The sequence below is a fragment of the Daucus carota genome, chromosome 2, assembly GCF_001625215.2.
Source record: "Daucus carota subsp. sativus chromosome 2, DH1 v3.0, whole genome shotgun sequence".
Taxonomy (NCBI): Eukaryota; Viridiplantae; Streptophyta; class Magnoliopsida; order Apiales; family Apiaceae; genus Daucus; species Daucus carota.
In genome coordinates, this window is record NC_030382.2 from 36,973,123 (window position 1) to 37,001,107 (window position 27,985).

General features: G+C 33.9%; 3 protein-coding genes across 3 annotated transcripts; 2 read left to right on the forward strand and 1 right to left on the reverse strand.

Moving 5' to 3' along the window:
* Positions 1-296: 296 nt before the first annotated feature.
* LOC108207483 (uncharacterized) lies at positions 297-865 on the forward strand. Its single transcript, XM_017377926.2, has one exon. It carries the CDS (start codon positions 343-345, stop codon positions 727-729), a length of 387 nt encoding a protein of 128 aa, XP_017233415.1. The 5' UTR covers positions 297-342; the 3' UTR covers positions 730-865.
* Positions 866-3,105: 2,240 nt separating this feature from the next.
* LOC108208917 (elongation factor 1-alpha) lies at positions 3,106-5,814 on the reverse strand. Its single transcript, XM_017379533.2, has 3 exons — positions 5,678-5,814; positions 4,429-4,906; positions 3,106-4,347 (listed from the first exon to the last, which is right to left on the reverse strand). The coding sequence occupies exons 2-3, from the start codon at positions 4,888-4,890 to the stop codon at positions 3,460-3,462; spliced, it is 1,350 nt and encodes a 449-aa protein (XP_017235022.1). The 5' UTR covers positions 4,891-4,906; positions 5,678-5,814; the 3' UTR covers positions 3,106-3,459.
* A 12,848-nt stretch (positions 5,815-18,662) lies between these two features.
* Positions 18,663-27,980, forward strand: LOC108209337 (2-methylacyl-CoA dehydrogenase, mitochondrial-like). Its single transcript, XM_017380182.2, has 15 exons — positions 18,663-18,868; positions 18,975-19,058; positions 19,129-19,186; positions 19,471-19,595; positions 25,094-25,138; positions 25,556-25,604; positions 25,763-25,872; positions 25,984-26,060; positions 26,273-26,323; positions 26,457-26,521; positions 26,644-26,798; positions 27,226-27,266; positions 27,392-27,446; positions 27,563-27,619; positions 27,715-27,980. Exons 1-15 carry the CDS (start codon positions 18,761-18,763, stop codon positions 27,862-27,864), a joined length of 1,230 nt encoding a protein of 409 aa, XP_017235671.1. The 5' UTR covers positions 18,663-18,760; the 3' UTR covers positions 27,865-27,980.
* The last annotated feature ends 5 nt before the right edge of the window (positions 27,981-27,985 follow it).

The following is a 27,985-nucleotide window of genomic DNA, read 5'->3' on the forward strand; positions in this document are numbered from 1 at the left end:
AGCATGACGCATGATATACATGGTATCTTCTCAACTTGCTCTCGTTCAGACCGAAAGATGATTAAAAAGACGAAGAATATATGCCTAAGCTCTTTTTTATCACACCCTTTTCTTTGACTCTCCCTATTTTATGATTCAATCTTTCTTGGACTGCGCATGAATACAAAACAGAGTCGGTTCCAGATAACGCTAACGTCCTCTTGATCCCCAATCAGCTAACTTTACTCAGAAGCATCTACATATCATGCATAAGCACATATATAATTGTAACTCTATAAATACACATACATGTCAATGCTAAAACACGTAAAAAAGAAAGAAAGAAAGAAAGAAATAATATATATGGGGTGGTTTACAAGAGAAAGGAGAGGGATGAGCTGGATGGATGAAAGCCAAGACTCTGTTTCGGCACCTCCAGCTCACTTGCTCATGTTTTTTGGATTGCTTATGCTGGTTATGTACTATTCGATTCGATCTGAGTACGAGGAGAAGGTGAAAGAAACGAAGATGGAGCTGAGGCTGTTTCTTGTCATCTTGTTGCCTTTGCTTGTGATATTAGCCACGCATCTGACGGTGAAGTGGTCGGATGTCCGAGACACGTCGCAGGTGGTGTACGAGACGTTGCATGAAGAAGGAAGCTCTCCGTGGGGTGTGGCGTTCGTGTTGCTGCTGGTGCTCTTTATGGTGAACTATCGGTCTTCTATTTACTCAGCTTGGTTTCGGCCCTAGCTAGGTGGTCACGGATAAATTAATTAAGCAGTTTTGTAGTCGGTGTTGTTGAGGTGAAATCAGAGTAATTATGTTCTAATTGCTACATCCTTGTACTTAATCAAGCATAAATAAACAGCTTGGTAGTTATATTAAACCCATGTTCATTCATGAGAAGAACACGCATGTCTTGAAATTTATCACTTGCAAGTATCACATCTCCAAAGCCTTCTAAAAAGCTCGATTTACGGCTGTAGAAACAGCCAGGTTGATTGTCCAGTGGCCAGCGGGGTAAGATCAGGACCGACGTCGCAAGTAATGTTCTTAAGAATGCTAGAACGATTTAAGATTTTTCCGAGGAATTGATAAACGAAAACTTGTATGGGCTACTTTATGTTCCTTTTGTTTATCATGTTCCTACGTTGTTTGATATATTTTGCTAAATAAGTTGATAATATATATAGTTCTGTTTCATTATTACTCATCGTCAAAATTTCTAGTGAAATATTGCAGTTTCTTTTAATTAAAAGTGGACACTGAATCAGCTTCAGCGAGACTATAGGAGGACTGCACAGAAGAGCAGCCAGTATAGATCCGCGACTTCACTTTAAAGTTTACAGGACTTGCTTTCTTTTCGTTGTGCTTGTGCATTCTCTTCTAGTCCAGGCTCCCCCTTATTATAGTTGATTTCTTTGCACATTTTTATATTATTTTTTGGTACGTTTTTTAAAACTTATTTAAAGTATAGTTTCATAATATATTTTTTAATTTTTTTCCCTAAATAAAAGTTTGATGTTTAAACTTTTATTTTAAAAAAAGTTATGAAACTATATTTTATAAGAGTTTCGAAATGCGTGCAAACAATGGCGTAAACAATTTACCGGGGCGGAGGGAGTAGTGGAGTACTTGATTATTTTACTTATCTGGGGTTTGACAGACTTTTTATTACCACAAACTTATACTACTTGTTACTCCGATTTTTTGACACTAATTTTTAAATGTTTTGACCATAACTTAAATCATTATTTCATAATTTTTTTTTTCTGAAATGTAATATTAATCATATATTTTTATTTATAATTTTAAGAAAAAATAACGATATAAATTATATGATCAAACACTTTAGAAGTAAGTGTTAGAAAAAACATAATGACCATATATTTCGGAAAAAAGACGGAGTAATATATAGTTACGGTATGTATGTACTCCCTCCGTCCCATTTTAACTGCTTTTTTAGAAAGAAGCACACAAACCAATTTTTACATTTATTGAGATGTTTATTTGAATACTTTTACATAGCTACCCCTGATAAAGTCAAACTAAACTACTACTCCCTCTGTTTTTTAATATATGACGTTTGACTTTTTGACACACACTTTTAAGTGCTTTGACCGGATAGTTAAAAATATTATTTTTGAATTTTTCTTTTTCTGAATAAAAATATACAATCAAAATTTTAATTCACAAAAAAAATCAATCAAAAATAATGTTTTTTACTATCCGGTCAACCCACTTAAAGTTACGTGCCCAAGTCAAAAGTGTCATATAAAAAAAAACAGAGGGAGTATTTGTATAGCATGGAAAATATAAGTTACATTAATGAGGAGTAAAATAGAAATTCACCTACCAAATAGTGCATGAAAACAAGAAAAAGTCACATATTTTGGAACAACTAACATGCCAAAGTGAAGGGAAATAATTAATGGGTGGAGGACTTCCCAACAATTTTCGTCTTCTCCGGTCTTCTGGACTTCCCATGCCATTATCATCTTTACAGATAACCACATTACGACAGTGAATATACCTTCTATTGATTCTCCTTCAAATTACACTCCGTTAGTCCATTCAACCAATCTCATTGGCACCTGACTTTATGATAATGAGAAATCGAATTTGGGAATGCCTTTGCTAGAAAACACAGATATCGATGGAAAAAATGGAAATTGAAAGATTTATTTTCTTACAAAATATAAGGAAGACTGGAATTACTTAAATGAAATATATGAAAGATCAGCTATCAAGTTAGTTGGACAGACACAAAAATATGGAGAAGTATTTGAAATTGTTCTCAATACAGCAAAGTCTCATTCATAACCCAGCATTGACCATCTGCAAAGGAGAGAATAATCTTTCTTCAAATACGACATTGACAATTTGAGAGACTAGTAGTATAAAAACAATCTACAAAGCTTCTCCCAGGAAACACTTGATCTGGTTACCCAAGTCCCCTATGATAACCACAAACATTCTTGAAACATTTAATCACCAACAAAAATGAGCATAACCCATAACCATATTGCAACTGCCTCATAAAACAAAGGGAAGCAGTACACATCTACAATTTTAATCAATCTTAAAGGGATTAGGTGCAGGTAGAGGACATGTAAACAAACAGCATGTAACAATAGCCACAAAATTTCATAACATAATAAAAAAACCGACTGTCAATTAAACTAGCAAAACTCTCATAACAATATAAAAAGGGTACCAACGACCGACTAAACCTCACGATAACAACTTAACGCCATAACATGCAATGTAATACAAATGCCTTCCACCACTGTCTGTCAAGCAATCAAGTTTGTTACAACTCGGTTGCTCAACACCTCCACTATCCTCACAAGTGAGGCTAGAGTACAGCAATAGAAGACCATATGCAAACATTACCAAAACTGCTAATAAGTTTTTGAGAAAATGAAAAAGACACAGGATAGATATATATTCCGCATTGAAGTCCCGGAAAATTGCAACTCATTTGGCACCTTTCTTTACTGCTGCCTTGGTTACCTTAGCACCAGTTGGTTCCTTCTTGTCAACAGCCTTGATGACACCCACTGCAACAGTCTGTCTCATGTCACGAACAGCAAACCTTCCAAGAGGAGGGTACTCAGCAAAAGTCTCCACAACCATGGGCTTGGTTGGAAGCATCTTCACCATCCCAGCATCACCATTCTTCAAGAACTTAGGCTCCTTCTCAAGCTCCTTTCCAGACCGTCTGTCAATCTTGGTCAATAGCTCGGCAAACTTGACAGCAATGTGAGATGTATGGCAGTCGAGGACTGGAGCATATCCATTACCAATCTGTCCAGGGTGGTTCATGATGATGACCTGAGATGTGAAGCTGGCAGCTCCCTTGGCAGGATCATCCTTAGAGTTTGAGGCCACATAACCACGCTTGAGATCCTTCACAGAAACATTCTTGACATTGAAGCCAACATTATCACCAGGAAGTGCCTCTTGAAGAGACTCGTGATGCATCTCAACAGACTTGACTTCAGTGGTCAGACCAGAGGGGCCAAAAGTGACAACCATTCCAGGCTTCAGAGTACCAGTCTCAACTCGTCCCACGGGCACAGTTCCAATACCACCAATCTTGTACACATCCTGAAGTGGGAGACGAAGGGGCTTGTCTGAGGGTCTTTTTGGCTCATTGATCTGGTCAAGGGCATCAAGAAGGGTTGGGCCCTTGTACCAGTCCAAGTTTGTGGACCTCTCAATCATGTTGTCACCCTCAAATCCAGAAATGGGGACAAAAGCAATTTTATCAGGGTTGTACCCGACCTTCTTCAAGTAGGAAGAAACTTCCTTCACAATTTCATCATACCTCGCTTTAGAGTATTTTGGGGTGGTGGCATCCATCTGGTAAACCATAAACACAAAATATTAGTCAAGAAACAGAAACATAAAGATCAAACATGTAGTAACAGAGTAAATCTTCACCTTGTTACAGCAACAAATCATTTGCTTGACACCAAGGGTGAAGGCAAGCAAAGCATGTTCACGGGTCTGCCCATCCTTGGAAATACCAGCTTCGAAACCACCAGTAGTGGAGTCAATGATGAGAACAGCACAATCAGCTTGAGAAGTTCCAGTAATCATATTCTTGATAAAGTCACGATGTCCAGGAGCATCAATGACAGTGCAGTAGTACTTGTTGGTTTCGAACTTCCACAAGGCAATATCAATGGTGATACCACGCTCTCGCTCAGCCTTCAACTTGTCAAGCACCCAAGCATACTTGAAAGACCTCTTGTTCATCTCAGCAGCTTCCTTCTCGAATCTTTCAATAACACGCTTGTCAATACCACCAAGCTTGTAGATCAAATGTCCGGTGGTGGTCGATTTTCCAGAGTCGACATGGCCAATGACCACAATGTTGATGTGAACCTTTTCCTTACCCATAGCTCAACACAAAAATCTGAAAGCCAGTTAAGCAATAAATGTTAGAATACAGTACTAGCTTATAACACATTCATATACACAAGACTGTTAAACACATAATAGTATTCATATCACAACATTTAGCAACCATATAGTTTAAATAGTTTAAATCACAATGATTGCAACCCTACTATTTAATAATTCTATAAGCCAATAGAATATACCTGCCAAATAAAAAACTAAAACAAAAACACGTGACGAGAAGGCAGAGGCTACACACACATAGTAATAACAGAATCCATAACCAAGCCTGGAACTCAATAACACAAGCACAACATAACTATTCTTTGCACAGATTCAAAAAATAATTTAAAAACACTATAATCATAAAGACTCGATCGATAAAACTAAAACAAACAGAACACATAACAAACGATCCAGATCTTGATTAAATGATAAACAGTTAATCGTCAAAACCAATAGTATAAGCACATTTAAACAAGATTAATCAAGAATTAATCATCTAAAAAACTAGAAAAAGAATACTCCTAAATACAAAGATAACTCATATTGATCAACATAATCCAAAAATAATTTACTCTACTAAAAAAATTAAAACATGTAAAATGATCAACAACGTATATCAAACAGTTACAAATCAATCAAACATTACGATAAACAAGTATAATCAAGAGCATACATGCGTTGTACGGAGACAAAAAAGATCAAACACAATAACATGTGATAAGCCAACAAATGTAAATGACATATACATGTATAATTGAAGAGAGAGATAAGAAGTACTGACCTAATTGGAGAGATAGTGCAGAATCACAGAGAAATCTCTCGCTCGAAAATGAAGAACGAGAGAGAAATCGAGAGAGATCGAGAGGAGAGTGAAGGAGAGAGGAGCTGCTGGAGAGGCTTTATAGATAAAAAACTGAGAAGTGGTGGCCACGCCTTAGGGTTTTTCTGTCAGCCGTTGGATTAAATGATCAGACGGTCACGAATAAAGCGCTATATTTTAATAGGGATAGAGTCCAAATGGGAGTGTGCTGATTGCTTGTTGGGCCACCCGAATTTTTTGTTTCAGCTTATGTTTTTATTTACCATATCGCCCCTTCTTTTTATTTTACTCCCTTTATTATTTTTTTATTTATATATAAGGTAGGGTCATTTAACATGCCTTCAGGCGTCAGCTCGAACAATAAAATATGGCATATCTACTTAGAGTTAACTACACAATGTGTACCTAAACTATCTGCTTTGTGCATAACGTGTACCTCAACTATCAATTCAACATATTGTGTACCTGAACTAAATGATTTGAAGCAATGTGTGTACTAGAGCATAACGTCCGTGAGCTCCGTTAAAATAGTACTCGACATTTATGTTTTCTCATCTGGGTGGCCCCTGGACAACACGTTTATAAATTTGCATAGACTATGCTAACCAGAGACCAGAGTACCAGACCATAGTTACTCATATTCATAGTCTCATACTCATTCATGTATATTGTTTATTGTTTATTATACATATACTATTTCTGGTGTTAAAATTTGTTAATCTTATAATAAATTAATAAACAACTTTTAGAATCAATTTTACATTAAAATTTTATTTAATTTTATATTTCCCTAATGATGAAAAATAATATTAATTATTTGGTTGAAAATTTAATTAGTTCATATATTTTAAAAATAATCAAATTTAGAAAATAATTCTTATAACCCTTTATACACTTTAATTATTGTTTAATATTCTTAACTTAGATTTATATACATATGCAATTAACTAAAAAAATGTTATAATTCTGAATCTCATTTATTATCTCGTATTGTTTAAGACGTCTAACACACATAAAATTTATAAATGGTAATAATATAAATAATTATTATTTAAATTATGAAGAAAATCTTAAACTAAAAAATTACTATTAAGAATTAAAAAAGGCTATTAAAAATTACATAAAAGCTATTGTATTTTAACAGACTCAATTATTAAGAATTTGTTCAAACATGTTAAATAAAAAATTTATTGAACACACTTATGAACAATATATCAATTTAAACACGTTTATTAGTTATTTAAAATATTATTTTTATTACTACTCCCTCCGTCCCCTAAGTTATATACATTGGGGAATGATGATGCGGCACGAACTTTAATACTCCTCTAAAATATAGTTCTTTAACTTATTTTTAAGAATTTTCTTTTTTAAATAAAAGTTTGAATGTTATATTTTTATTCAGAAAAAGAAAATTTTAAAAATAAGTTATAGAATTATATTTAATAAGGGTATTGAAGTGCGTGTCGAGCATATAGAATTAAATGAGACAGAGAGAAAGTAATAGTGTTAGTATAACATAATCTAATCTTCATAATATAATTATATTTTAAAATATTTTGATTAACAAGTACATCCAGGCACGAACTAAAAGGCGTCCCGAAAGATTTCCAAACAAGATCATATATACCTTGATGTCCAAAATGCAACGTAAAAGACGAGAAAACCCAATGTCCTTTAAGTTATTACTAACGGAGCTAACAGAAGTTAGCACCTGTACACAGATTGCACCCATTCACATAGTTTAGGTACACAAAATGTTAAATAGATAGTTGAGGTACACAAAGTGCACAACAAGCATACTTCAGGTACACACTTTGTATTTTACTCTATCTACTTACGATCATTTTCATTTACATAACAGTCTATATTTTTATATTTACCAAGCGGAAATTAATTATTAAAATTTGGTTAATTAGATATCTCATGTAATGTATAATTCTAGCATTTTATTATTTATATTTTAAGAATATAGATACTTCGATTCCTTATTTAATTATTTATGTTTCATAACATTAACTTTTCTATTTTCAAAATTCAAAATAAAAAGAGGTTCAAACAATAGAGACACGACTCTCAAATTATTTAAATAAAACGTAAATGTAAAATGGAAAACTCACCAAAACATAACGTGCTTTTTTTTTTTTTTTGTCACAAAAACATAACGTACTTGAATATGACAAATTTCCTATACCTCAGTCCCAGTCAATTGTATATTTTCTTTTTCACTGCTCGACACGCTTTTTAAGGCACTTATAAAATATAGTTCTACAACTTATTTTTAAAATTTTCTTTTTTTTATAAAAGTATAAATGTTATACTTTTATACAGAAAAAGAAAATTTTAAAATAATTTACAAAACTATACTATTCCCTCTGTTTACAAATATTTGACGTTTGACTTCTGTGCACACATCTTTAGGTGCATTGACCACATAGCTAAAATTAATATTTTTAAAATTTTCTTTTTGTGAATTAAAGTATAAGATTAATATTTTTATTCAGAAAAAGAAAATTTAAAAAATAATAATTTTAAGTATGTAGTCAAAACTCTAAGAATCGTGTTCCAAAAAATCAAACGTCAAATATTTGAAAACAGAAAGAGGATATTGAAGCATTAAAATCCGCGCCCCCGTCCCCGGTGTATACTAAGACTAAGACAGAGGGAGTACAAAACTAAAAACGCGACGTCAAATGAATAACAAATCAACAACTCTTATGAACCTCAAGATCCTGAAAAATTGAATAATGAGTTGCTGAACTTTATATGATAATAACCTTTGCTAAACGTTTTTCTAATCATAATCCCAAATAAAATTTATTAAGATGAGGAGCCATTTAATAAATCAGAATTTTCAAAAATAAACAAATATGATAGACATAAGAGAATTTTTTTTTATTAACTTTTAACGTAGGAACCCAAGGTAAACCGCACTTAAGCGACAGATTCTGATCCAGGAGGCATAATCACTCGGGAGTCAAACCCGTAATCAAAAGGATAAATGTCCCCTCTTTTAACCAGCTGAACCAACCCTTGCGAGCGACATAAGAGAAGTTGGACAAGTCTAAATCCTTCAAATCCACATCTCAAATTACGGACCGGATAAATCGAATCGTTTCCTGTAGTGCCCAACGTTGCTGTTTACTTTCCCAGATTACCCAACATTCCGTTTAACTTCCCAATCTACCCACCTTTTAACTCTCTCACCTTATTCCATTCTTTTCTCTCTCTCTCCACACCTATTCTATCACTTCTTTTCTCTTTTTAACTAAACTAATTTATATTTACTCATTTTAATAAGTAAAATGGGAAGATGATCATTTATTTTACTCAAGGTGAAAGTTAAAATAAGTAAATATAAATTGGTTTAATTAAAAAGAGAAAAGAAGTGATAGAAAGGGTGGAGAGAGAAAAAAGTAAGAAAGAGAATGGAATAAGGTGAGAGAATGAAAAAGGTGGGTAGAATGGGAAGATGAACAAGAAGGTGGGCATATTGGGAAACTGAACTCTGAAGGTGGGCACTGCGGGAATGGATTCCAGATAAATCAATATGGTGTCCTGACTGAGCATGTACGCACCCGATAAGTAGTACGGAACTATGCATGGATAGTTGGATACTAACGGATCAAATCATACACAAAACTGGATTAAAATTTACGGTTTCATATTAAATCTGAAAAAAGATCTTAGAATATTTACACTTAACCCAAATTTAATCAATAAAAATAAAGCGAAAATATTATGTAAAATTTAAACTAACTCATCCAGTCATCCTAATATAGCAAAAGTTGATGTACATAGTTGAATCTAACAAGTCCGACAGAGATTACAAGATGAAACCACAGCACGATAGCTTGAGGATATCAGTGACACTGAGGAATCGTCTCTGAAATGGCTTTAGTTTACGATGGGAATGCAGTGAACATAATGATACCAGATGAATTAAAGCAAGTGGGCTTCATAGAAGACAAGATGGTAAAGGAGTCTGCGATTTTGGTCGGGGTTTAGTGGTTGTTGGGCCTCCAACCCAAGTGGCTAAAAGCCCATCTCCACAAAGCTCAGGAAGAAGAACACGAGCCAAGCACGTGAACTCTTTAGGACATATTTTTGATACATGAACTCCAACAATATGCCCTATAATTGTGCTTTATTATTAGACCAATAATTTATTAGAATTAGTATTGGAGGGAAGTGAAAAAGTAAGAGGAGAGAGATTCGTTGAAATGGTGGGAAGTTAATATTTTATTGTGAAAATTGGTTTAGGATATGTTTAGTAGTGCTTCAAAAATGAGTCACTCGTTGGATGTCCTAGTGGTTTAAGGCACTGTTACAGCTACTACTACTATTGATGAACTGGAGGACCAACAGTGTGAACAGCATGGGTGTGAGCAGCATGGTCCTCGTGATGCAAGTGGTGCAAGTGGACAAATCAGTTACTAGTTAGTTACATAGACATGCTGGCATAGTGGACAGCCTGGCATAGCTTTAGCTTACTGAGCAAGTCAAGCTCTATGTATATATATCAGTAATGTAGTATATATATATCAGTAATGTAGTGTGCAAAGACAAGTTAATACAATTTTACATTCTACTACATCTTCTTCTCCATCTCATGAGTATGCATATACAAAACTGACATGGTATCAGAGCGAGGTTTCTCTTGATACATATATACATAGTTTGTTAAAGCTTGCTCATGAGATCATACTCATCAATACTGGAAAATACAAATCCACACAACAAAGATCGTACAAACAATTCATCAGCAATGGCGAATAATACAGTAATCGACATCAATCATCCCTACTACTTGAGCTCTGCAGATCATCCTGGACTCGCATTAGTCTCAGAAACTCTCACAAACCAGAATTATCATCAATGGAGTCGATCGATAAAAATCGCACTCTCTACTAAGCTCAAGTTAGGGTTCATAGACGGAACACAAGTGAAACCTGCAGAAAACTCTCCTCTACTGCCTCTATGGATGAGAAGCAACGATTTAGTCATCTCTTGGATCCTCAACTCGGTATCAGCAGAAATTCGCACAAGTATAGTCTATATGAGCACTGCAAAGAAGATGTGGGATGATCTGGAGAAGCGATTTCAACAGAATAATGTGCCTCGTCTGTTTCAACTGAAAACGGATCTAGTATCCCTAACTCAAGGTACAAAATCCATCACTACATATTTCACTATGTTTCGAAGCCTGTTTGATGAACTTGATAACTTGAATCCGATTCCAAAGTGTATATGCTTGAATAGCAACTGTGCTTGTGGTAATAGTCAGAAACTTGAGAGATATGAAAAGATAGACAAGTTGAGTCAGTTCCTTATGTGACTGAATGATCAATTCACTACTGTGAGAGGACAGATTCTGCTCATGAATCCTCTTCCAGATATCACTCATGCCTACTCTATGTTACTTCAGGAAGAGAGTCAAAGAGAGTTTTCTTGTCAAAATTCAGTCACATCTAAGAATATAGCTATGAATGTCAAGGTAAACAACAACTCTAAGAATAAGAGTGTTAAGAAATCCACAGATTCAAATGTGACTTGTGATTACTGTCAACTTGCTGGTCATACAAAGGATAAGTGCTTTGCACTACATGGATATCCTGAGTGGCACAGGTTGTATGGACAGCCTAAACCAAAACCTAGAAATGCCAGAAAAATCAATTCTGGTGCTAACTCTGGTGCTGGTGCAAATGTGATGATACATACTGAGACTGAAAGCAGAGAGGCTTCTGTATACAAAGATCCTCCTCATGTGCTATCTGAGAATCAATACCAGCAGCTGATGAGTCTGTTGCAACAAAATCAGGGCAACAACACTCATACAGCAAGTTCTAATGCTGCTTGGATCAACTTTGCAAGTGTCTACAACAGTGCACAATGTGCAGGTATGATTAGCAACTATCCTATTGTAAATAATGTGTCAATTGCTGATTCTCTACATACTTGGATAATTGACTCTGGAGCTGCTCATCATATTACACCACATGCTCATTTGTTGGAGAATATTCAAGAAACTCAATCTGAGTTGCTATTACCTAATGGTCAGCAAACGGCAGTCACTCATGTGGGCAACATTCCACTGACAACTGAAATTACATTAAAACATGTACTTTATGTACCTAATTTTCAATGTAATTTACTGTCTATACCTCAGCTAACCACAGATAATTGTTGTGCTGCTATATTTTCTGCCACTAAATGTTATCTGCAGGACCAAGTCACTCAGAGGAAGATAGAGATTGGTGAACTGAATGAAGGACTGTACAAACTGCAATTACAACATACTAGTTCAATTTCTTGCTCTGTCATATCAGCTCAGCATTGGCATACAAGACTTGGTCATCCATCTCCATCTGTGATGAAAGATATCAAAGTTGTTTCTCTCCATTCTGATAAATTTACTAAAGACTGTGATGTGTGTCATTTCTCTAAGCAGGCTAGACTTTCTTTTCCAGATAGGGAGTCATATACTACTGAGTGTTTTCAGCTTGTGCATTGTGACATTTGGGGACCATATAGATTTGTCACACATGGCAAGTGTAATGCCTTTCTTACCATTGTAGATGACTATTCTAAATGCACATGGATTTACCTGTTTGCTGATAAGTCTCATGTTCCACAACTTATCAAGAATTTTATAGCATATGTTCAGACTCAGTTTCACAAAACAATTAAAACACTCAGGTCTGATAATGGCACAGAGTTCATCAACTCTAATCTTGCCACATATCTACGTGAATTGGGAATTTTACATCAAACTAGTTGTCCATACACACCACAGCAGAATGGTGTAGCTGAACGAAAGCACAGACATCTGCTCAATGTAGCCAGATCTCTACTGTTTCAGTCCAAGCTTCCCATCAGATTATGGGGAGACTGTGTGTTGACTGCCACACATCTAATTAACATCTTGCCATCACCAAACCTCAATCATAAGTCACCTTATGAGATACTATTCAATAAACCAGCAAAATATGCATATTTGAGGAATTTTGGTTGTTTATGCTATATATCCAACACACACACCAATGGTGACAAATTTGCACCAAAGGCCATTAAGTGTGTATTTGTTGGATATCCCTTCAACACAAAAGGGTACAGGGTGATTGACCTAGCCACAAAGAAATGCTATGTTTCCAGAGATGTTGAGTTTATGGAGGACAAATATCCATTTCACTCCACAACTACAACTCCATTTCTTGCTACTGATTCCTCTGTCATGTTTCCAGAGTCTCCTCTACATGAATATGCAGATGCACCTGATGTTCAGATAACTAGTCCTGTAGACAGTATTCCACACAGTACTGCTGCTGATGACACTACAGATAATACTCAAACTACTGGAAGTCAGCCTCAAATTCTGACCAGACCTCTTAGACAGAAAAATTTGCCTGCCAGATTAAAAGACTACACTGGTCTGCCTTCTCATCTGAATACCAATACTGTACATGGACAGAGTCTGATTGCAGGTATCCCTTCTTCATCCTTATATCCATTGCACAAGTATATGGCCTACAATGCCTTTTCTACTGGATATACTACATATCTCAGTAATACTGCTCAGACTTTCATTCCCTATACCTATAGTCAAGCTGCAACTGATTCCAACTGGTTGCAAGCCATGAAACTTGAACTGAATGCTTTGGAATCCAATCACACATGGGACATAGTTCCTAAACCTCCTGGACAGCACATTGTGGATTGCAAGTGGATATTCAAAATAAAATACAAGCCAGATGGAAGTATTGAAAGGCATAAGACTAGATTGGTAGCAAAAGGGTTCACACAAACCTATGGATTGGATTATTTTGAAACCTATGCTCCTGTAGCCAAGATGACCACTGTAAGACTTTTAATTGCTATAGCAGCTGCTCAAGATTGGCCTATCACTCAGTTAGACATCACAAATGCATTTTTGCATGGAGATTTACCTGAGACAGTATACATGAAGTTACCACCTGGTTATTTGCACCTGACAACATGTTTCAGTGTTGCTGATATATCAAACAGTGCTGAATATGTCTACAGACTGGTCAAGTCTATATATGGACTTAAGCAAGCACCAAGATGCTGGTTTACCAAGTTTTCTACTGCACTTAAGGAGTATGGATTTCTACAATCTCATTCAGACAATAGTCTGTTTACTTTTACATCTGACTCAAAATTTGTGGCTGTGCTTGTCTATGTGGATGACATTTTGGTAACTGGCTCAGATAAACAGCTCATACAAACAGTCATTCAGTTTCTAGCAACACGATTTAAAGTCAAAGATTTAGGTTCCCTCAAGTATTTTCTGGGAATTGAGGTTGCCAGGTCAGATAAAGGCATATACATGCATCAAAAGAAGTACACGGTGGATATTCTCACAGACACAGGTCTTCTAGGTGCAAAACCATCTAAGATACCAATGGAACAAAACCATAACCTACCGGACAATTCCAGTCCCTTGTTACCTGTTGATACTGCCTCCACCTACAGGAGGATTGTTGGCCGTTTACTGTATTTGACAGTGACACGACCTGATATAGCCTACTCTGTACAAGTGTTGTCTCAGTTCTTGGCCACTCCTCGTAGTGATCATCTACAGGCAGCTCACAAAGTACTTAGATACTTAAAGGGATCCACAGGTCAAGGACTACTGATGTCTTCATCTTCCGCTCTTACTTTAACTGCCTATTGTGACTCTGATTGGGCTGGGGACAAAGAAACAAGGCACTCCCTCACTGGTTACTGTGTAAAGTTTGGCTCTTCTCTAATTTCTTGGAAGTGCAAGAAACAACACACTATTTCCCGTTCTTCTGCTGAAGCAGAGTATCGCAGCATGGCTGATACCTGCTGTGAACTTACTTGGCTACTTAATCTGTTCAAGGCGTTTGGCATTTATCACTTAACTCCCATTACCCTTTACTGTGACAATAAGTCTGCAATTTATATTGCTTCCAACTCTGTGTTTCATGAACGTACAAAACACATTGAGTTAGATTGCCACATCGTTCGTGAGAAGCTGCAACTTGGCATGATAGCTCCTACTCATATATCTACTCTGCTTCAACCAGCTGACTTACTTACTAAAGCATTATCTTCTGCACAGATTCATGAGTTCTTGTCCAAGTTAGGTGTTTGCAATCTATTCAAACCACCTAACTTGAGGGGGGATGTTACAGCTACTGCTACTATTGATGAACTGGAGGACCAACAGTGTGAACAACATGGGTGTGAGCAGCATGGTCCTCGTGATGCAAGTGGTGCAAGTGGACAAATTAGTTACTAGTTAGTTACATAGACAGGCTGGCATAGTGGACAGCCTGGCATAGCTTTAGCTTACTGAGCAAGTCAAGCTCTGTGTATATATATCAGTAATGTAGTGTGTCAAAGACAAGTTAATACAATTTTACATTCTGCTACATCTTCTTCTCCATCTCATGAGTATGCATATACAAAACTGACAGGCACCACTAAGACAATAATGTTGGAACACACATTTAATCCAAATACTTTAAATTTTAATTTAAGACACTGATTTAGGACATTGTTGGACTTGCTCTAAATAGCATATGAAAGCCCCACCCCACATGAAGGGTCTCTTCATGTTCAGGCTTACACAGAGTGGGATCCAGTATACAGGGGTTGCTTGTGTAAATTTAAGTTTTAGATATAAGAATTTATTTTTGAAACCTTATTTCTGAAAAAGTTAAATAAAATTTTGTTTTTTTTGAAATAAATCTTTATATTTTCTATCAGATAACGAATATTAAACCCCTCTTAACCCAACATAGTTATTCTCCCTGGTCTAACAGTGGTGAAACAACAAAAACGGCAGAAGAGATATACTGTATCTGCCAACCTATGCACAAAATTTGTTACGCAAGATTGGTTTATACATTCGCTGGAGTCAACACCAAGATATATGACTTTGTGAAGGCCGCTTAAGCACTAAATCTGTGACTTTGACTTGTGCCCCTTTGACAAACCCCACTAGAGCTGTTCACGAACCGAGCCGAGCCGAGCTTTAATTTTTTTTCTGACGAGCCGAGCCGAGCCGAGCTTTTTAATCGAACAAAAATTGTGTTCAAGCTCGGCTCGTTAACTAACGAGCCGAACACGAGCTTGTTCGCGAACAAATACGAGCCGAGCCGAGTCGAGTCGAGTCGAGCCGAGCCAGAAAAAAATAAGGACAAACCGCTAGTTGACTCTTAAAATAGCTAACCTAATAATTTCAATTTTTTTTGAAACTTTGTTTATATCACTAAAATGTATATATGTTAACATCCATACAGTTGGATCGGTAGATTAAACACTAGTTAGCGGTACTAGTCAAACTTCTACTTGCCTGTTAAAAACCAAATAAAATTATTATTTCCTAAAATTTTGTTTACATCACTAATATATATATATATATATATATATTATGTTGAATTCTGAGTCCAATAACATATATAAATTATAAAAAACCCCCGAAAATATTACATTTTTTCGAGCTTTAACGAGCCGAGCTCGAGCCGAGCTCGAGCCGAACATACTAAAAGCTCGGCTCGAGCTCGTTTACTTAACGAACAATTTTTTGTGTTCGAGCTCGAGCTCGTTAACTTAACGAGCCGAGCCGAACGAGCTCTTAACGAGCCGAGCTCGAGCTTGTTCGCGAACAGCTCGGTTCGTTAAACAGCCCTAAACCCCACCTTGTTTTAACATAGGTTTTTTCAGATGAATTTTTGCCTTGTGTGTTCCTCCCACTCTTGCTTTGTGGTCCACTGGGAGCTCTAATTCTCAATATCACTACCTACCTTCTTGAGAAGATAGTGACAGAGCGGCGTTTAATAATATAAAATAATTTACTACCTATGTTTCTTGTTGTTCACCAGACCACTTACCGCCACCAATTCAATCGGTAATGTATCACGTTTAGAAGGTGAGATAGGTATTTTTTGGACTTGCTCTTATCTCATTACCTATTAATAATATTTAATAATGAATGTTAGTGAGTATTAATGATTTAGATAATGTATTTTTAGTATCAACTACTCCAATAGCACTCTCTATATTTGTTCCCCTATTATTATTTATAATAATAAATTTGAGAGAGAGATTTGGATTTGAGAGAGGGACAGGCAGATGAGGTGATTTTCTCGGATTTGTGATTTAGCTGTTAGGATAGGGGGCTTTGGGACAATAACTTCAGCCCCCATCGATGCACTTGAAAGTTGAAGGTAAAGAAGTAGCAGGTTGAGAACGATATTATAAAGGTTATATTGATAATGCATAGGCAACTTCTAAAACATTGATGGGTATATTGATCTGTGTTATTTTAATGATGAAGTTTTTCTTTTCATTGTTAAACTTGTTTGTATTTTTTATTACTCATAATGTATTCGATCTGTAGGTACCCCAAATAGCTAGAGCTGGAACAAATACTTCATTAATCACATCCAGAAATAGTACGTGGATGCTGCAATCGTACCATCTATAAGTTTTGGTTCCCTCAAGTCGAAGGTTCTTGTAAGTTGGAGTAAAGAAATAAAATGGAAGTTGAACTATATCGAAGATGATTATTCATAAATCGGTTTTCTTGTGTGCATATACTAAACGCGAAATTTTAAAAATTTGGAAGATTTTGATTGGCTCTCATATCTGGTGGACCCCCTGCAAATACAATAACCATATCAATCAAAATCTCCCAGCATATCAAATTCCGCGCTTAGCCTATGCCCACACACTGGACAAACCCTTCATAGATAATACCTCCGTCTTTTTTTACTTGTCACTTTGACTTTTTGCACATTATTTAAGATGATTAAAAAACATACTTCTACTTATTATTTTTAAAATTTTCTTTTTCTGAATTAAAGTTTATAGTTTATATTTTTATTCATAAAAAAAAATTTAAAAAATGAGCAAAATTATGTTTTTTAATCACCTTAAGTTACGTGCAAAAAGTCAAAGTGACAAGTAAAAAAGGACGGAGGTAATATCATTCTTTCCGATATTTGATTTCTTAGGTTTTAAGCCACAAACCGCTTTATTTTGTAAAAAAAAATAAAATTATTTCATTATCTTTTGTACTCAATTTTATCTTGAACCTCGTCAAAATTCAATTCCATTTCTATTTTTGATATTTTATTTATTTTTATTTATATTATTTCATTTCATTTCATTGTCCACAAACGAACAAAACGTGTTAGCCGACAAATTTCTAAACATCCGCTAAAGTTAAAATTAGTAGTATACGAATTTCCACGAATGCATGTGTTCAAGTTTTCTAAATGATGCAAATACACGAACTGCTTGAAAACCATGCATAATGGACATTCCTACTTGTGTGAGAAATGGGGAAAGTATGGAAAACACACAAAAGTACAATTATGCATTGGTGAGAATTATTAGTGAAAGGGATATAACTTTTATCTTCTATAAGTTGCTCCTTTCTGAACTTATAGCCTACTCTGCTCTGCAGACTACTAGTGAGAAGGGAGGTTAAAATTCATATTAAATTAGTTAATCATATACTTCGAGGATCATCGAAAAAGTGTATTATTTTTTAAAAAAATTAACAATATCGAATGCGCATATATAATACCTTGTATATAAATAACCAGTTTATCTAAAATTTTAAAAATAAGTTGGTTATGATGATTGGACATGTGCGAAGGGAACGTGAACATTAAATAAGTAGAATATATTAGGCCTGTTTGGGAACCAGAAGCAACTTTTGCTTTTCTTGATCCATTTGTGTAAAAAAGTAGAAGCACTTTTAAGAAACTGAGATGCTAGTTTCTCTTTCACAGTTTCTGCTTCTTTTCCAAACACTTTATTAACTTATTTACTTCTAACTTCTACTTCACTTCTTTCCATTTTACATCAAACGTCACTTTTTTTAAGGTTGGCCAAACGGCTCCATTATGATGGGAGTACTATATATCATTGAGAAAATCAGCTGGCCAGCTAGCAGCTACGTACCATTTTATATATCTGTGTTGTAGATTAACTCCGCGTTGAAGATATCGTGTACTATCCCACCGGAGTTGATCAACAAAAATGCAGAGGCTGGCCGGAGTGAAGAGATTATTAACATCCTCAAACTATGCATTGCAGCGTCGCGCTACTTTCGCAACCTCCATGCTTTTCGATGAAACCCAAATTCAGGTTTATTAAATATCTATCGATCTCGCTCTTTTTTCGCAAGCATACGTGTTTACACATGATCATAGTTAGGTGGATAACGATTAACGTGTCTGTGTTATATGTGTAGTTCAAGGAGAGCGTTGCGCAATTTGCTCAGGAAAATATAGCGCCTTATGCAGCCAAAATTGACAGAACTGATAGTTTCCCAGAGGTACATTTTTTCGACAAGTACTTATTTTCCGGAAAAAGTTACTTGATCACATTTTTTCATATGTTGGCAGGAGGTGAATTTGTGGAAACTGATGGGGAATTTCAATCTCCTCGGAATTACTGCTCCTGGTATGTTTAAAACAGCTTAACAATGTTCGTAAAGAGCTGTTGCTTGTACAAATATAACATGTTCCGTTAGTTTTTAATATTGTATTTTAAATTTCGGATGCTCAGATAGTTCTGATATAGCCCGTATATCAAGGATCTGGGGAGTATTTTCTATTTCTATTTTTTGGATAGAAGTTACAGTATATGTTTTGAGATAATTTTCGGGATGACGGAGAATCAAACTCAGAAAATCGAAAATCGAGTCATTGTTATAGTCTGAATAATGAAATGAAGCGATATTGCAGAGGAATACGGGGGAATGAATTTAGGTTATTTATATCACACCATCGCCTTGGAGGAAATAAGTCGGGCTTCTGGCGCCGTTGGCGTTTCTTACGGCGTACATTCTAATGTCTGCCTTAATCAACTGGTTAGTATTTTAATAGCAACACTTTTTTTTTTTTGTCACAAGATACTTTCTCGTATAACGAATTGTATCAGAATACAAGAGCTGCAGGAGTTCCTTTCGTTCAAAAAAGTTTACCATCTAACTCTCGAACATGCAAAGATGATCGGGGACACTTAGACAATAAAACTTTAATGTTCGATAAGAAAACACCTCATAAAGGTTCCGCTACCATCCTTTCTTCCACTCGCATAACCTGAAAAATTACAACAAAATAAAAGAACATAATAAGTTCATACATAAATAAACAAACTCATAATTTAGAAAAGGATATGAAAATAATATAACTTTAAAGAATAGGGAAAAATAAAATGAAAATATATGTAAAACAAAACAAAAATCTCCACCAAAGAGACAATGAAATCTCTTTGGTTAGATACCTAAGAAAATAATATAATCTAAAATATAAATCCCATCAGAAAATAATTGATGGATATAACAATTAATATTTAAAATATAAATAAAAATAAAACTGAATTAAAACATAGCTAAGATATATCTATTCAAATAAATGACAAAATCTTGTCATGAAACACGATTTTAGCTCAAAATCATTATCAGCACAATATATATTTGGTATACACCAATAAAACAAACAACCATTAATGGCGCAATAATACCTCATTAAGGCAAGATAAAACCATCTTTTATGGTCATCATGAATAATGAAATTCAGGTACAATAATTAACCATAAAGGCTATCAATTAATCTTTAACGAGGAAACAAAAATTCAAATCATATTATTAATAGAAAAGTCAAATTCCACATATAAATGAATTTAAATAAGTCAACTTACCATTCAAAAAATAACTAAAATTATGATCTATTAAAACCAAACAATATTCAAAATTACAAAACTAAAACTAAAAACAAGCAATAAAATTAGTTAATCTAATTACATCACGCCCACTAATTAAGTCGCCATCTCCGCCACCACCATCCAAGAACGACAAACATTTATCATGAACACTAGCGAAACAAAGAATCAAAAAAATATAGAACACATAAAATTAACTGATCATATAATACAAGATTAAGAACACATATCCAAAACTCCTCAAAATCGGACTAAAACGGATGAAAAGATAAAGTAGGATACAAACCAATCCATACAAAAATAGATTTAAGCCCACAATTATACCGAATCATGAAAAATGAAATATGAATCAAGTCACAATCATATATACAATAAATCAATGAAAAATCACATAATTATGTAGTTTTATATTTTGAAAAGATCACACCAGTTTTTCTTTTCCTTTGAGTCTTGATTCAGTAGCAGAGTGGCGTGATTCTTTCTGGACATAGCCAGTTAGATCGCGTCGTTTGGTGTTTCGTTGACAGTCATTAGTAATATTTACGTGTATGTGATGATGATGAAATCGAGATTAATAGCAACACTTAGTATACTAATAATTTTATTTATTTGGAATCAGCATACTAATAATTTTGTATTTCTTCACGTTCTCAATTTATATATGTTTTACGTAAAACGCGCTTTATATCTATACTATAATATAATAAGGTAACATGGGTATAATTTGTAATCCAAGGTTTTAGTTATATTTTTTAATTTGATATTCTCCTTTTGGTACTACAAGTCTACAAATGTGGAGTCTATTAGTATTATATTATTAAACAGTTTCAAATCCTAAAAACACTCGTAACAATCCATTTATCATATAATATTTCATTAAAAAAATTATAATTATATTATAAATAAAATTATAAATATACAATTTTGAATATCTTCTTTTAACAAGAACATTCATATAACTCTTTTTAACTTTAACGTGTTCTATCTCAATATAAACACGAACCATTATATAACCCTTTCCAACTCTAATCTTAAAAGTTATTTTTGTCAAAAAACCAAAAAACCAAAATTATGTTAAAATTCGATTGATTTACTAAATCTTTCAAAAGTATTACATGATCGGTTATGTTTGGAAAATATTTGAATTTTCTGATTTTTAAATCTACATTACTAAATTCGGATTAAATGTACTAAAATCGTGTGTGTGTGTATCAGGATTTGTCCATTTGCAAGTAATAGGGTGAAAATATAATCAGTTGAATAATATAATTTAATTCAAATTCAATCCGTTAATACTAATATACTAATAAAATGATGTCAAAATTTAGATTATAAATAATAAATTACGAACTATATACCCGCCCGTGCTTCGCACGGGTTAAAGGCGAGTAAAAATAAGTTGTTGAGCCCATATTATTATGATAGAACGCAAAAAGAAGACAACGAGAGTAAATTGACTTTATTAGATAAACTAGTTGAGAAGCCGCGCGTTGCGGCGGCTTATAAAAATTATATTAATAATTTAATATTAATATTTATAGAGTATAATAATTTTGTGTCTGTCTATAAAAAGTATATTAATGCTTAAAAATTAATATTTGTAGGATAAATAAATTTTATATTATAAAAATCTAAATGTAATACCAATACTAATATATAAAATTGCAAAATTGGACCATAATTCATGGTGAAAAAATAAAAATAAATTTCTACACGTAATTAACAATTCAAAGCACGACGAATCTTAATTTTATCTGTGTTTTTTTAAAAAGTAATCATGTTCTTACATTGTCACCTTCCTCCATATTTTTGGATTGATTATGCATTAAAACATCTAACTTAAATCCGTGAGATAGCGGTCTATAACTACCCCCGCGTGTAACAACCTTTATTTTTTAATACTGTATAAACAACTTTCACTTAAAAGTTGCTTGAACGGAGCAAACAATGAATACTATTTGCCTGTATACAAAATAAATCATATAAAAATTAACAACGGCAAACATGTCCGATGAACAAAACAAATATTATAAAAGAAAACTAACAAACATACATCACTAATAGTTAATTTATTGATATCATCCATCCATATCATGTCAAGACTATATTCTTCTCCCTTGTTTGGATTTGTCGACTCCCACATAGTGGTCTATAACTACCTTTACTTGCAACAACCTTTATTTTTTTTAGTACCGTATAAACAGCCTTCACTTATCATTGCAGAAGAATGGCACCACCGAGTTAGAAATCGAGCAAAAAAACTATCAGCAGAGAGAGGTAGGGTTGTTGTATTAAGAGAGAGTAGGTTGTGTTTAGATGATCCAAAATCTTACAACTTATAGGGTTATTTATAGGTGCAGAGAGACTTGTGTGCTACTCTTTCCCATGATTAAATAATGCGAAACAAAATCAGATTAAAACTTTCAGGCTACTATATACCATAAATAATTTGAAACAAAATCAAATTCTAAAACTTGCTTCCAATATATCCGAAACTAAAAAAGGTAATTCTAATTTTTAATATTTTTCATTGAAAAATTCCAGAAAATTAGAAAAATATAACGAAGCGATGTGAGAGGCGCCACCTACACGCCCCTCGCTTCTCCTTTATATAAGTATACTAGTTGAGAAACCGCGCGTTGCGGCGGCCTATAAAAATTATATTAATGATTCAATATTAATATTTGTAGAATGTAATAATTTAGTGGCTGTCTATAAAAAGTATATTAATGATTAAAAATTAATATTTGTAGGATAAAATAAATTATATATTATAAATATCTTGATGTAATATACCAATACTTATATATAAAATTGCAAAACTGGACTATAATTCATATTGAAAAAATAAAAATAAATTTCTACCCATAATTAACAATTTAAAACACGATGAATCTTAATTTTATTTGTGTTTTTTTATTGAAAAGTAATCATGTTCTTACATTGTCACCTTCTTCCAATTTTTTAAGATTGATTGTGCACAAGAACATCTAACTTAAATCCGTGAGATAGCGGTGCATAACTACCCTTACTTGTAACAACCTTTATTTTTTAATACTGTATGAATAGTCTTCACTTAAAAGTTGCTTGAACGGAGCAAACAAATAATGCATGAATAATTTTTTCCTGTGTTCAAAGTAAATCATATAAAGATTAACAACAACAAACATGTCCGATGAACAAAACAAATATTATAAAAGAATAACTTACAAACATATATCACTAATAGTTTATTTATTAATATCATCTATCAATATCATGTCAAGAGTATATTCTTCTCCCCCGTGTTTGGATTTGTCGACTCTCACATAGCGGTCTATAACCACCTTTGCTTGCAACAACTTTTATTTTTCTTTTAATACGGTATAAACAGCCTTCACTTATCATTGCATAAGAACGGCACCACCGAGTTAGAAATCGAGTAAGAAAACTATCACCAGAGAGATTTAGGGTTGTGGTATTGAGAGAGAAGGTTGTGTTTAGATAATCCAAAACCTTACAACTTACAGGGCTATTTATAGGTGCAGAGAGACTTGTGTGCTACTATTTCCCATAATTAATCTGAAACAAAATCAGATTAAAACTTTCAAACTGCTATATTCCATAAATAATTTGAAACAAAATCAGATTAAAACTTTCAAGCTGCTATATTCCATAAATAATATGAAACAAAATCAGATTCTGAAACTTACTTCTAATATATCCGAAATTAAAAAAAGTAGTTCTAATTTTTGATATTTTTCATCCAAAAAAATAGAACAAAATCAGATTAAAACTTTCAAGCTGCTATATTCGATAAATAATCTAAAACAAAATCATATTAAAACTTTCAAGCTGCTATATTCTATAAATAATATGAAACAAAATCAGATTCTGAAACTTACTTCTAATATATCCAAAACCAAAAAGGGTAGTTCTAATTTTTGATATTTTTCATCCAAAAATTCCAGAAAATTAGAAAAATAGAACGGAGCGATGTGAGAGGCGCCACCTACACGCCCCTTGATATTTTTCATCCAAAAATTCCAGAAAATTAGAAAAATAGAACGGAGCGATGTGAGAGGCGCCACCTACACGCCCCTCGCTTCTCCTTTATATAAGTATATTGATGATTGATTTCGTTTCTTTCTTCAAAAATATAAATTAATATGTACTAAAATTTAAAAATCGAGCATAAATATAATATGTATTTTGGTATGATATACTCGTCTCATCTCACTTCAAATCATATTCGACATGCAAACTGTTAGATATGATCGAAAATGTATATAAATGTTTAAATTCATTCCCCAGAATAATATATTTAAATTTTAATTTTTATACATTTCAAAATATATAACTAAATATAAAATCCTGGTAATTATTCTCTTTATTTTTTAATTATTCAAAAATATAAAATATAATAACTAAAAATTACATGAAAAAATCATTTAAAATTACCTTTGCACGAACCCAGGGACGGGGATACGACACACAAAATAAAAATTTTACTTAAAAAATAAAAATTTTAAAAGAAAATTATAGAATTATTATATTTTATAAAAGAATGAAAGTGCATGTCGAGCCATGAAAAATTTTAAAAAAGAGTAAGCAGGATTCAGGAAGGTGAGGGTTATTTAATACGTGGCATTGTTATCTATGTAGGTGAAGTTTGGAAATCCTGTCCAGAAGAAAAAGTACTTGCCAAAGGTATGTAACATAGGTTTCCTTTTCAAAGTCACTAGTGAAATATAAATTGTTCAGAGGCTTTAAGAGGGTTCTATATCCAATATTTTTCTTTTTAAGGAGATGTTCTGTTTCAGTATCATAACAGATTTTCATAAGAGAAATATTAGAATCTCAAAAGAAAATACAAAATTAAATTAACAATTTTTGATCGGTTCTATTTATATTATAATAATGATACCTCCATAAACACAATTAAAATTCGTCACTCGTCTGCTGAGAAAATTTTCATATATATATATATGAACGTACTTAATCAAATGACTTCCGATCACAATTCCCTGAGTGACAACTCCGAATGATATTATTTTATACTATTGCTGAAATGATTCTATTGACAATTTATGTGTAAAAATTGAATCCTCATTTGGCTTGTTAAAGCTAATCAGCGGCGAGCACGTTGGAGCTCTGGCAATGAGTGAACCAAACGGTAACTAATTATCCCTTCTCCTTGGAGTATAAAGACTTGCTACTAGCTAGCTATACATTACTGATAACTTGTTCAAAGGAAACGTTACAGAGTTCAGAGCAGAGCTTCTGAACATCTGAATGAGATAAAATTTTGATACCTTGTTGCCAAACATACAGCTGGTTCCGATGTCGTGGGTATGAAATGCAAAGCCGATCGAGTCGAGGGAGGCTACGTCCTCAACGGAAACAAGATGTGGATCACTAACGGCCCTATCGCTCAGACACTGGTAATATATTTCATATATTGTCGCAGACCTCAGCTGCTATGAAGCGGTCCCAGCTTTTAGCTGAATGAAGTCTGATATAGTTCATGTCTCTGCGGAACTATAATCTATAAGATTGTATACGCAAAAACAGATATGGCTGCCCGCTCCAAAGGGATCACTGCTTTCATCGTCGAAAAAGGAATGCCTGGGTATGCCTAGTTTTTCATATGTACGCGTATAGGAAAAACAAGCTACACAATAAGATCTGATAATTACTAACATAAATAATGAGAAAAACAGGCTGAAAAACAAGTTCCAAGCATACCAAAGAAATATTTTAACTAGACATTGCGGCATATACTACACATGTACTTTTGGTCCAAATAAGCAGTTTTGTTAATTCCCTGCAAATATAATGCAGATTCTCCACCGCGCAGAAGTTGGACAAACTTGGAATGCGAGGAAGTCCTACGTATGTTACACCGCTAATAATGACAATCTAATTCACAATTCACAAAATCTGCATTTTGTGCATTTGTTGTGCAAAATTTGCAGGTCTAGTGTCCTCTTCGGTGATATGTATTTAAAATTTTAAAAATTTGCAGGTGCGAGCTTGTATTCAACAACTGTTTTGTCCCTGAAGAAAATATTCTTGGACAAGAAGGGAAAGGTATACCTACAGTTATATACATTAACACCTTACAAAAACAATACCATAACTATAAACTATAAACTGGTAATCTGTATTACAGAGACTACTGACTAACAGTAGTAAATGTTAACTCTTTTCAGGAGTTTATGTTTTAATGGCGGGTCTAGATCTCGAGAGAGTTGTGCTTGCTGGGGCGCCTGTTGGAATAATGCAAGCATGTATTGATATAGCTATTCCTTATGTTCGACAACGCGAACAATTTGGCACTCCAATTGGTCAATTCCAACTAATACAGGTTCGATTCTTTCTTCTATTCGCACTAATAAGGAAAACATACCGAATTTGCATTCAACACAAGACTGATTTCTCAGTAAACGGTGCAGCATTCATTTCTAATCATATCAAATTAAAAGGAAGTAATTATATACTCGCTCTGTCCCATTTAATTTTATACGTTTCTTTTTCACTACTCGACACGTACTTTAATGCTCCTATAAAATATAGTTCTATAACTTATTTTTAAAATTTTCTTTTTCTGAATAAAAATATAACATTCAAGTTTTTATTCGGAAAAAGAAAATCTTAAAAATAAGTTACGAAACTATACTTTACAGGAGCATTAAAGTCCGTGCCGCGTCCCCGTCCCCCAATGTATATAACTCAGGGGGACGGAGGGAGTATATGTTTCTCATTTGTTCCGGCAATTATACGCTTGAATTCAGGGGAAAATTGCAGACATGTATACTGCACTTCAGTCTTCAAGGTGAGTCTGATCTGATTTGATTAATTCTTATTTAGAAATTAGTAAATGTATATTGTTTATTGGCAGTAAGGATTGAATACTTCTATTAAATTGTCATAACATTAATTGTTTCATAATGATTTCAGAGCGTATGTGTATTCAGTTGCAAAGGACTGTGATAATGGAAAAATTGATACGAAGGTTATATATGCACGCACAACTTATTTCTTTGAGTATTTTGTTACTGAAGTCTTAGAATTGATCTAAAAGTATAAATTTGTAACTAAATAAGATTATATGAACTGATATGTTTGTAGGATTGTGCTGGTGTATTACTTTTAGCAGCTGAGAGTGCAACTCAGGTTGCATTGCAGGTATCCTTCTCATTTGATCCAAACCGTATGCATTTATATATACACATAGGTATCCTAAAATAGTTGTATTTATGTAAAAAAAAAAAAAAATACAGGCAATTCAATGTTTAGGCGGTAACGGATATATAAATGAGTATGACACCGGTCGTCTTCTCAGAGATGCAAAACTCTATGAGATTGCTGCAGGGACTAGTGAGATCAGAAGAATGATCATCGGTCGTGAACTGTTTAAAGATATTAGTTAGGTTAAGTTGCGCAATCAAGCTAAATCTGTTGCAAAATAATTATCTATTAACCTAATACTTTTCACCAATAAAGCTGTGATTTTGTTTTGTAATAATAAATCAGAATGAAGTTAATAGATTC

Coding starts and splice junctions, on each gene's coding strand:
- LOC108209337 (XM_017380182.2), top strand. CDS start 18,761: ATGCAGAGGCTGGCCGGAGTGAAGAGATTATTAACATCCTCAAACTAT. Junction 27,267..27,391: donor ACTGCACTTCAGTCTTCAAG/GTGAGTCTGATC, acceptor TAATGATTTCAG/AGCGTATGTGTATTCAGTTG. Junction 27,447..27,562: donor ATGGAAAAATTGATACGAAG/GTTATATATGCA, acceptor ATATGTTTGTAG/GATTGTGCTGGTGTATTACT.
- LOC108207483 (XM_017377926.2), top strand. CDS start 343: ATGGGGTGGTTTACAAGAGAAAGGAGAGGGATGAGCTGGATGGATGAA.
- LOC108208917 (XM_017379533.2), bottom strand. CDS start 4,890: ATGGGTAAGGAAAAGGTTCACATCAACATTGTGGTCATTGGCCATGTC. Junction 4,348..4,428: donor TGATTTGTTGCTGTAACAAG/GTGAAGATTTAC, acceptor ATGGTTTACCAG/ATGGATGCCACCACCCCAAA.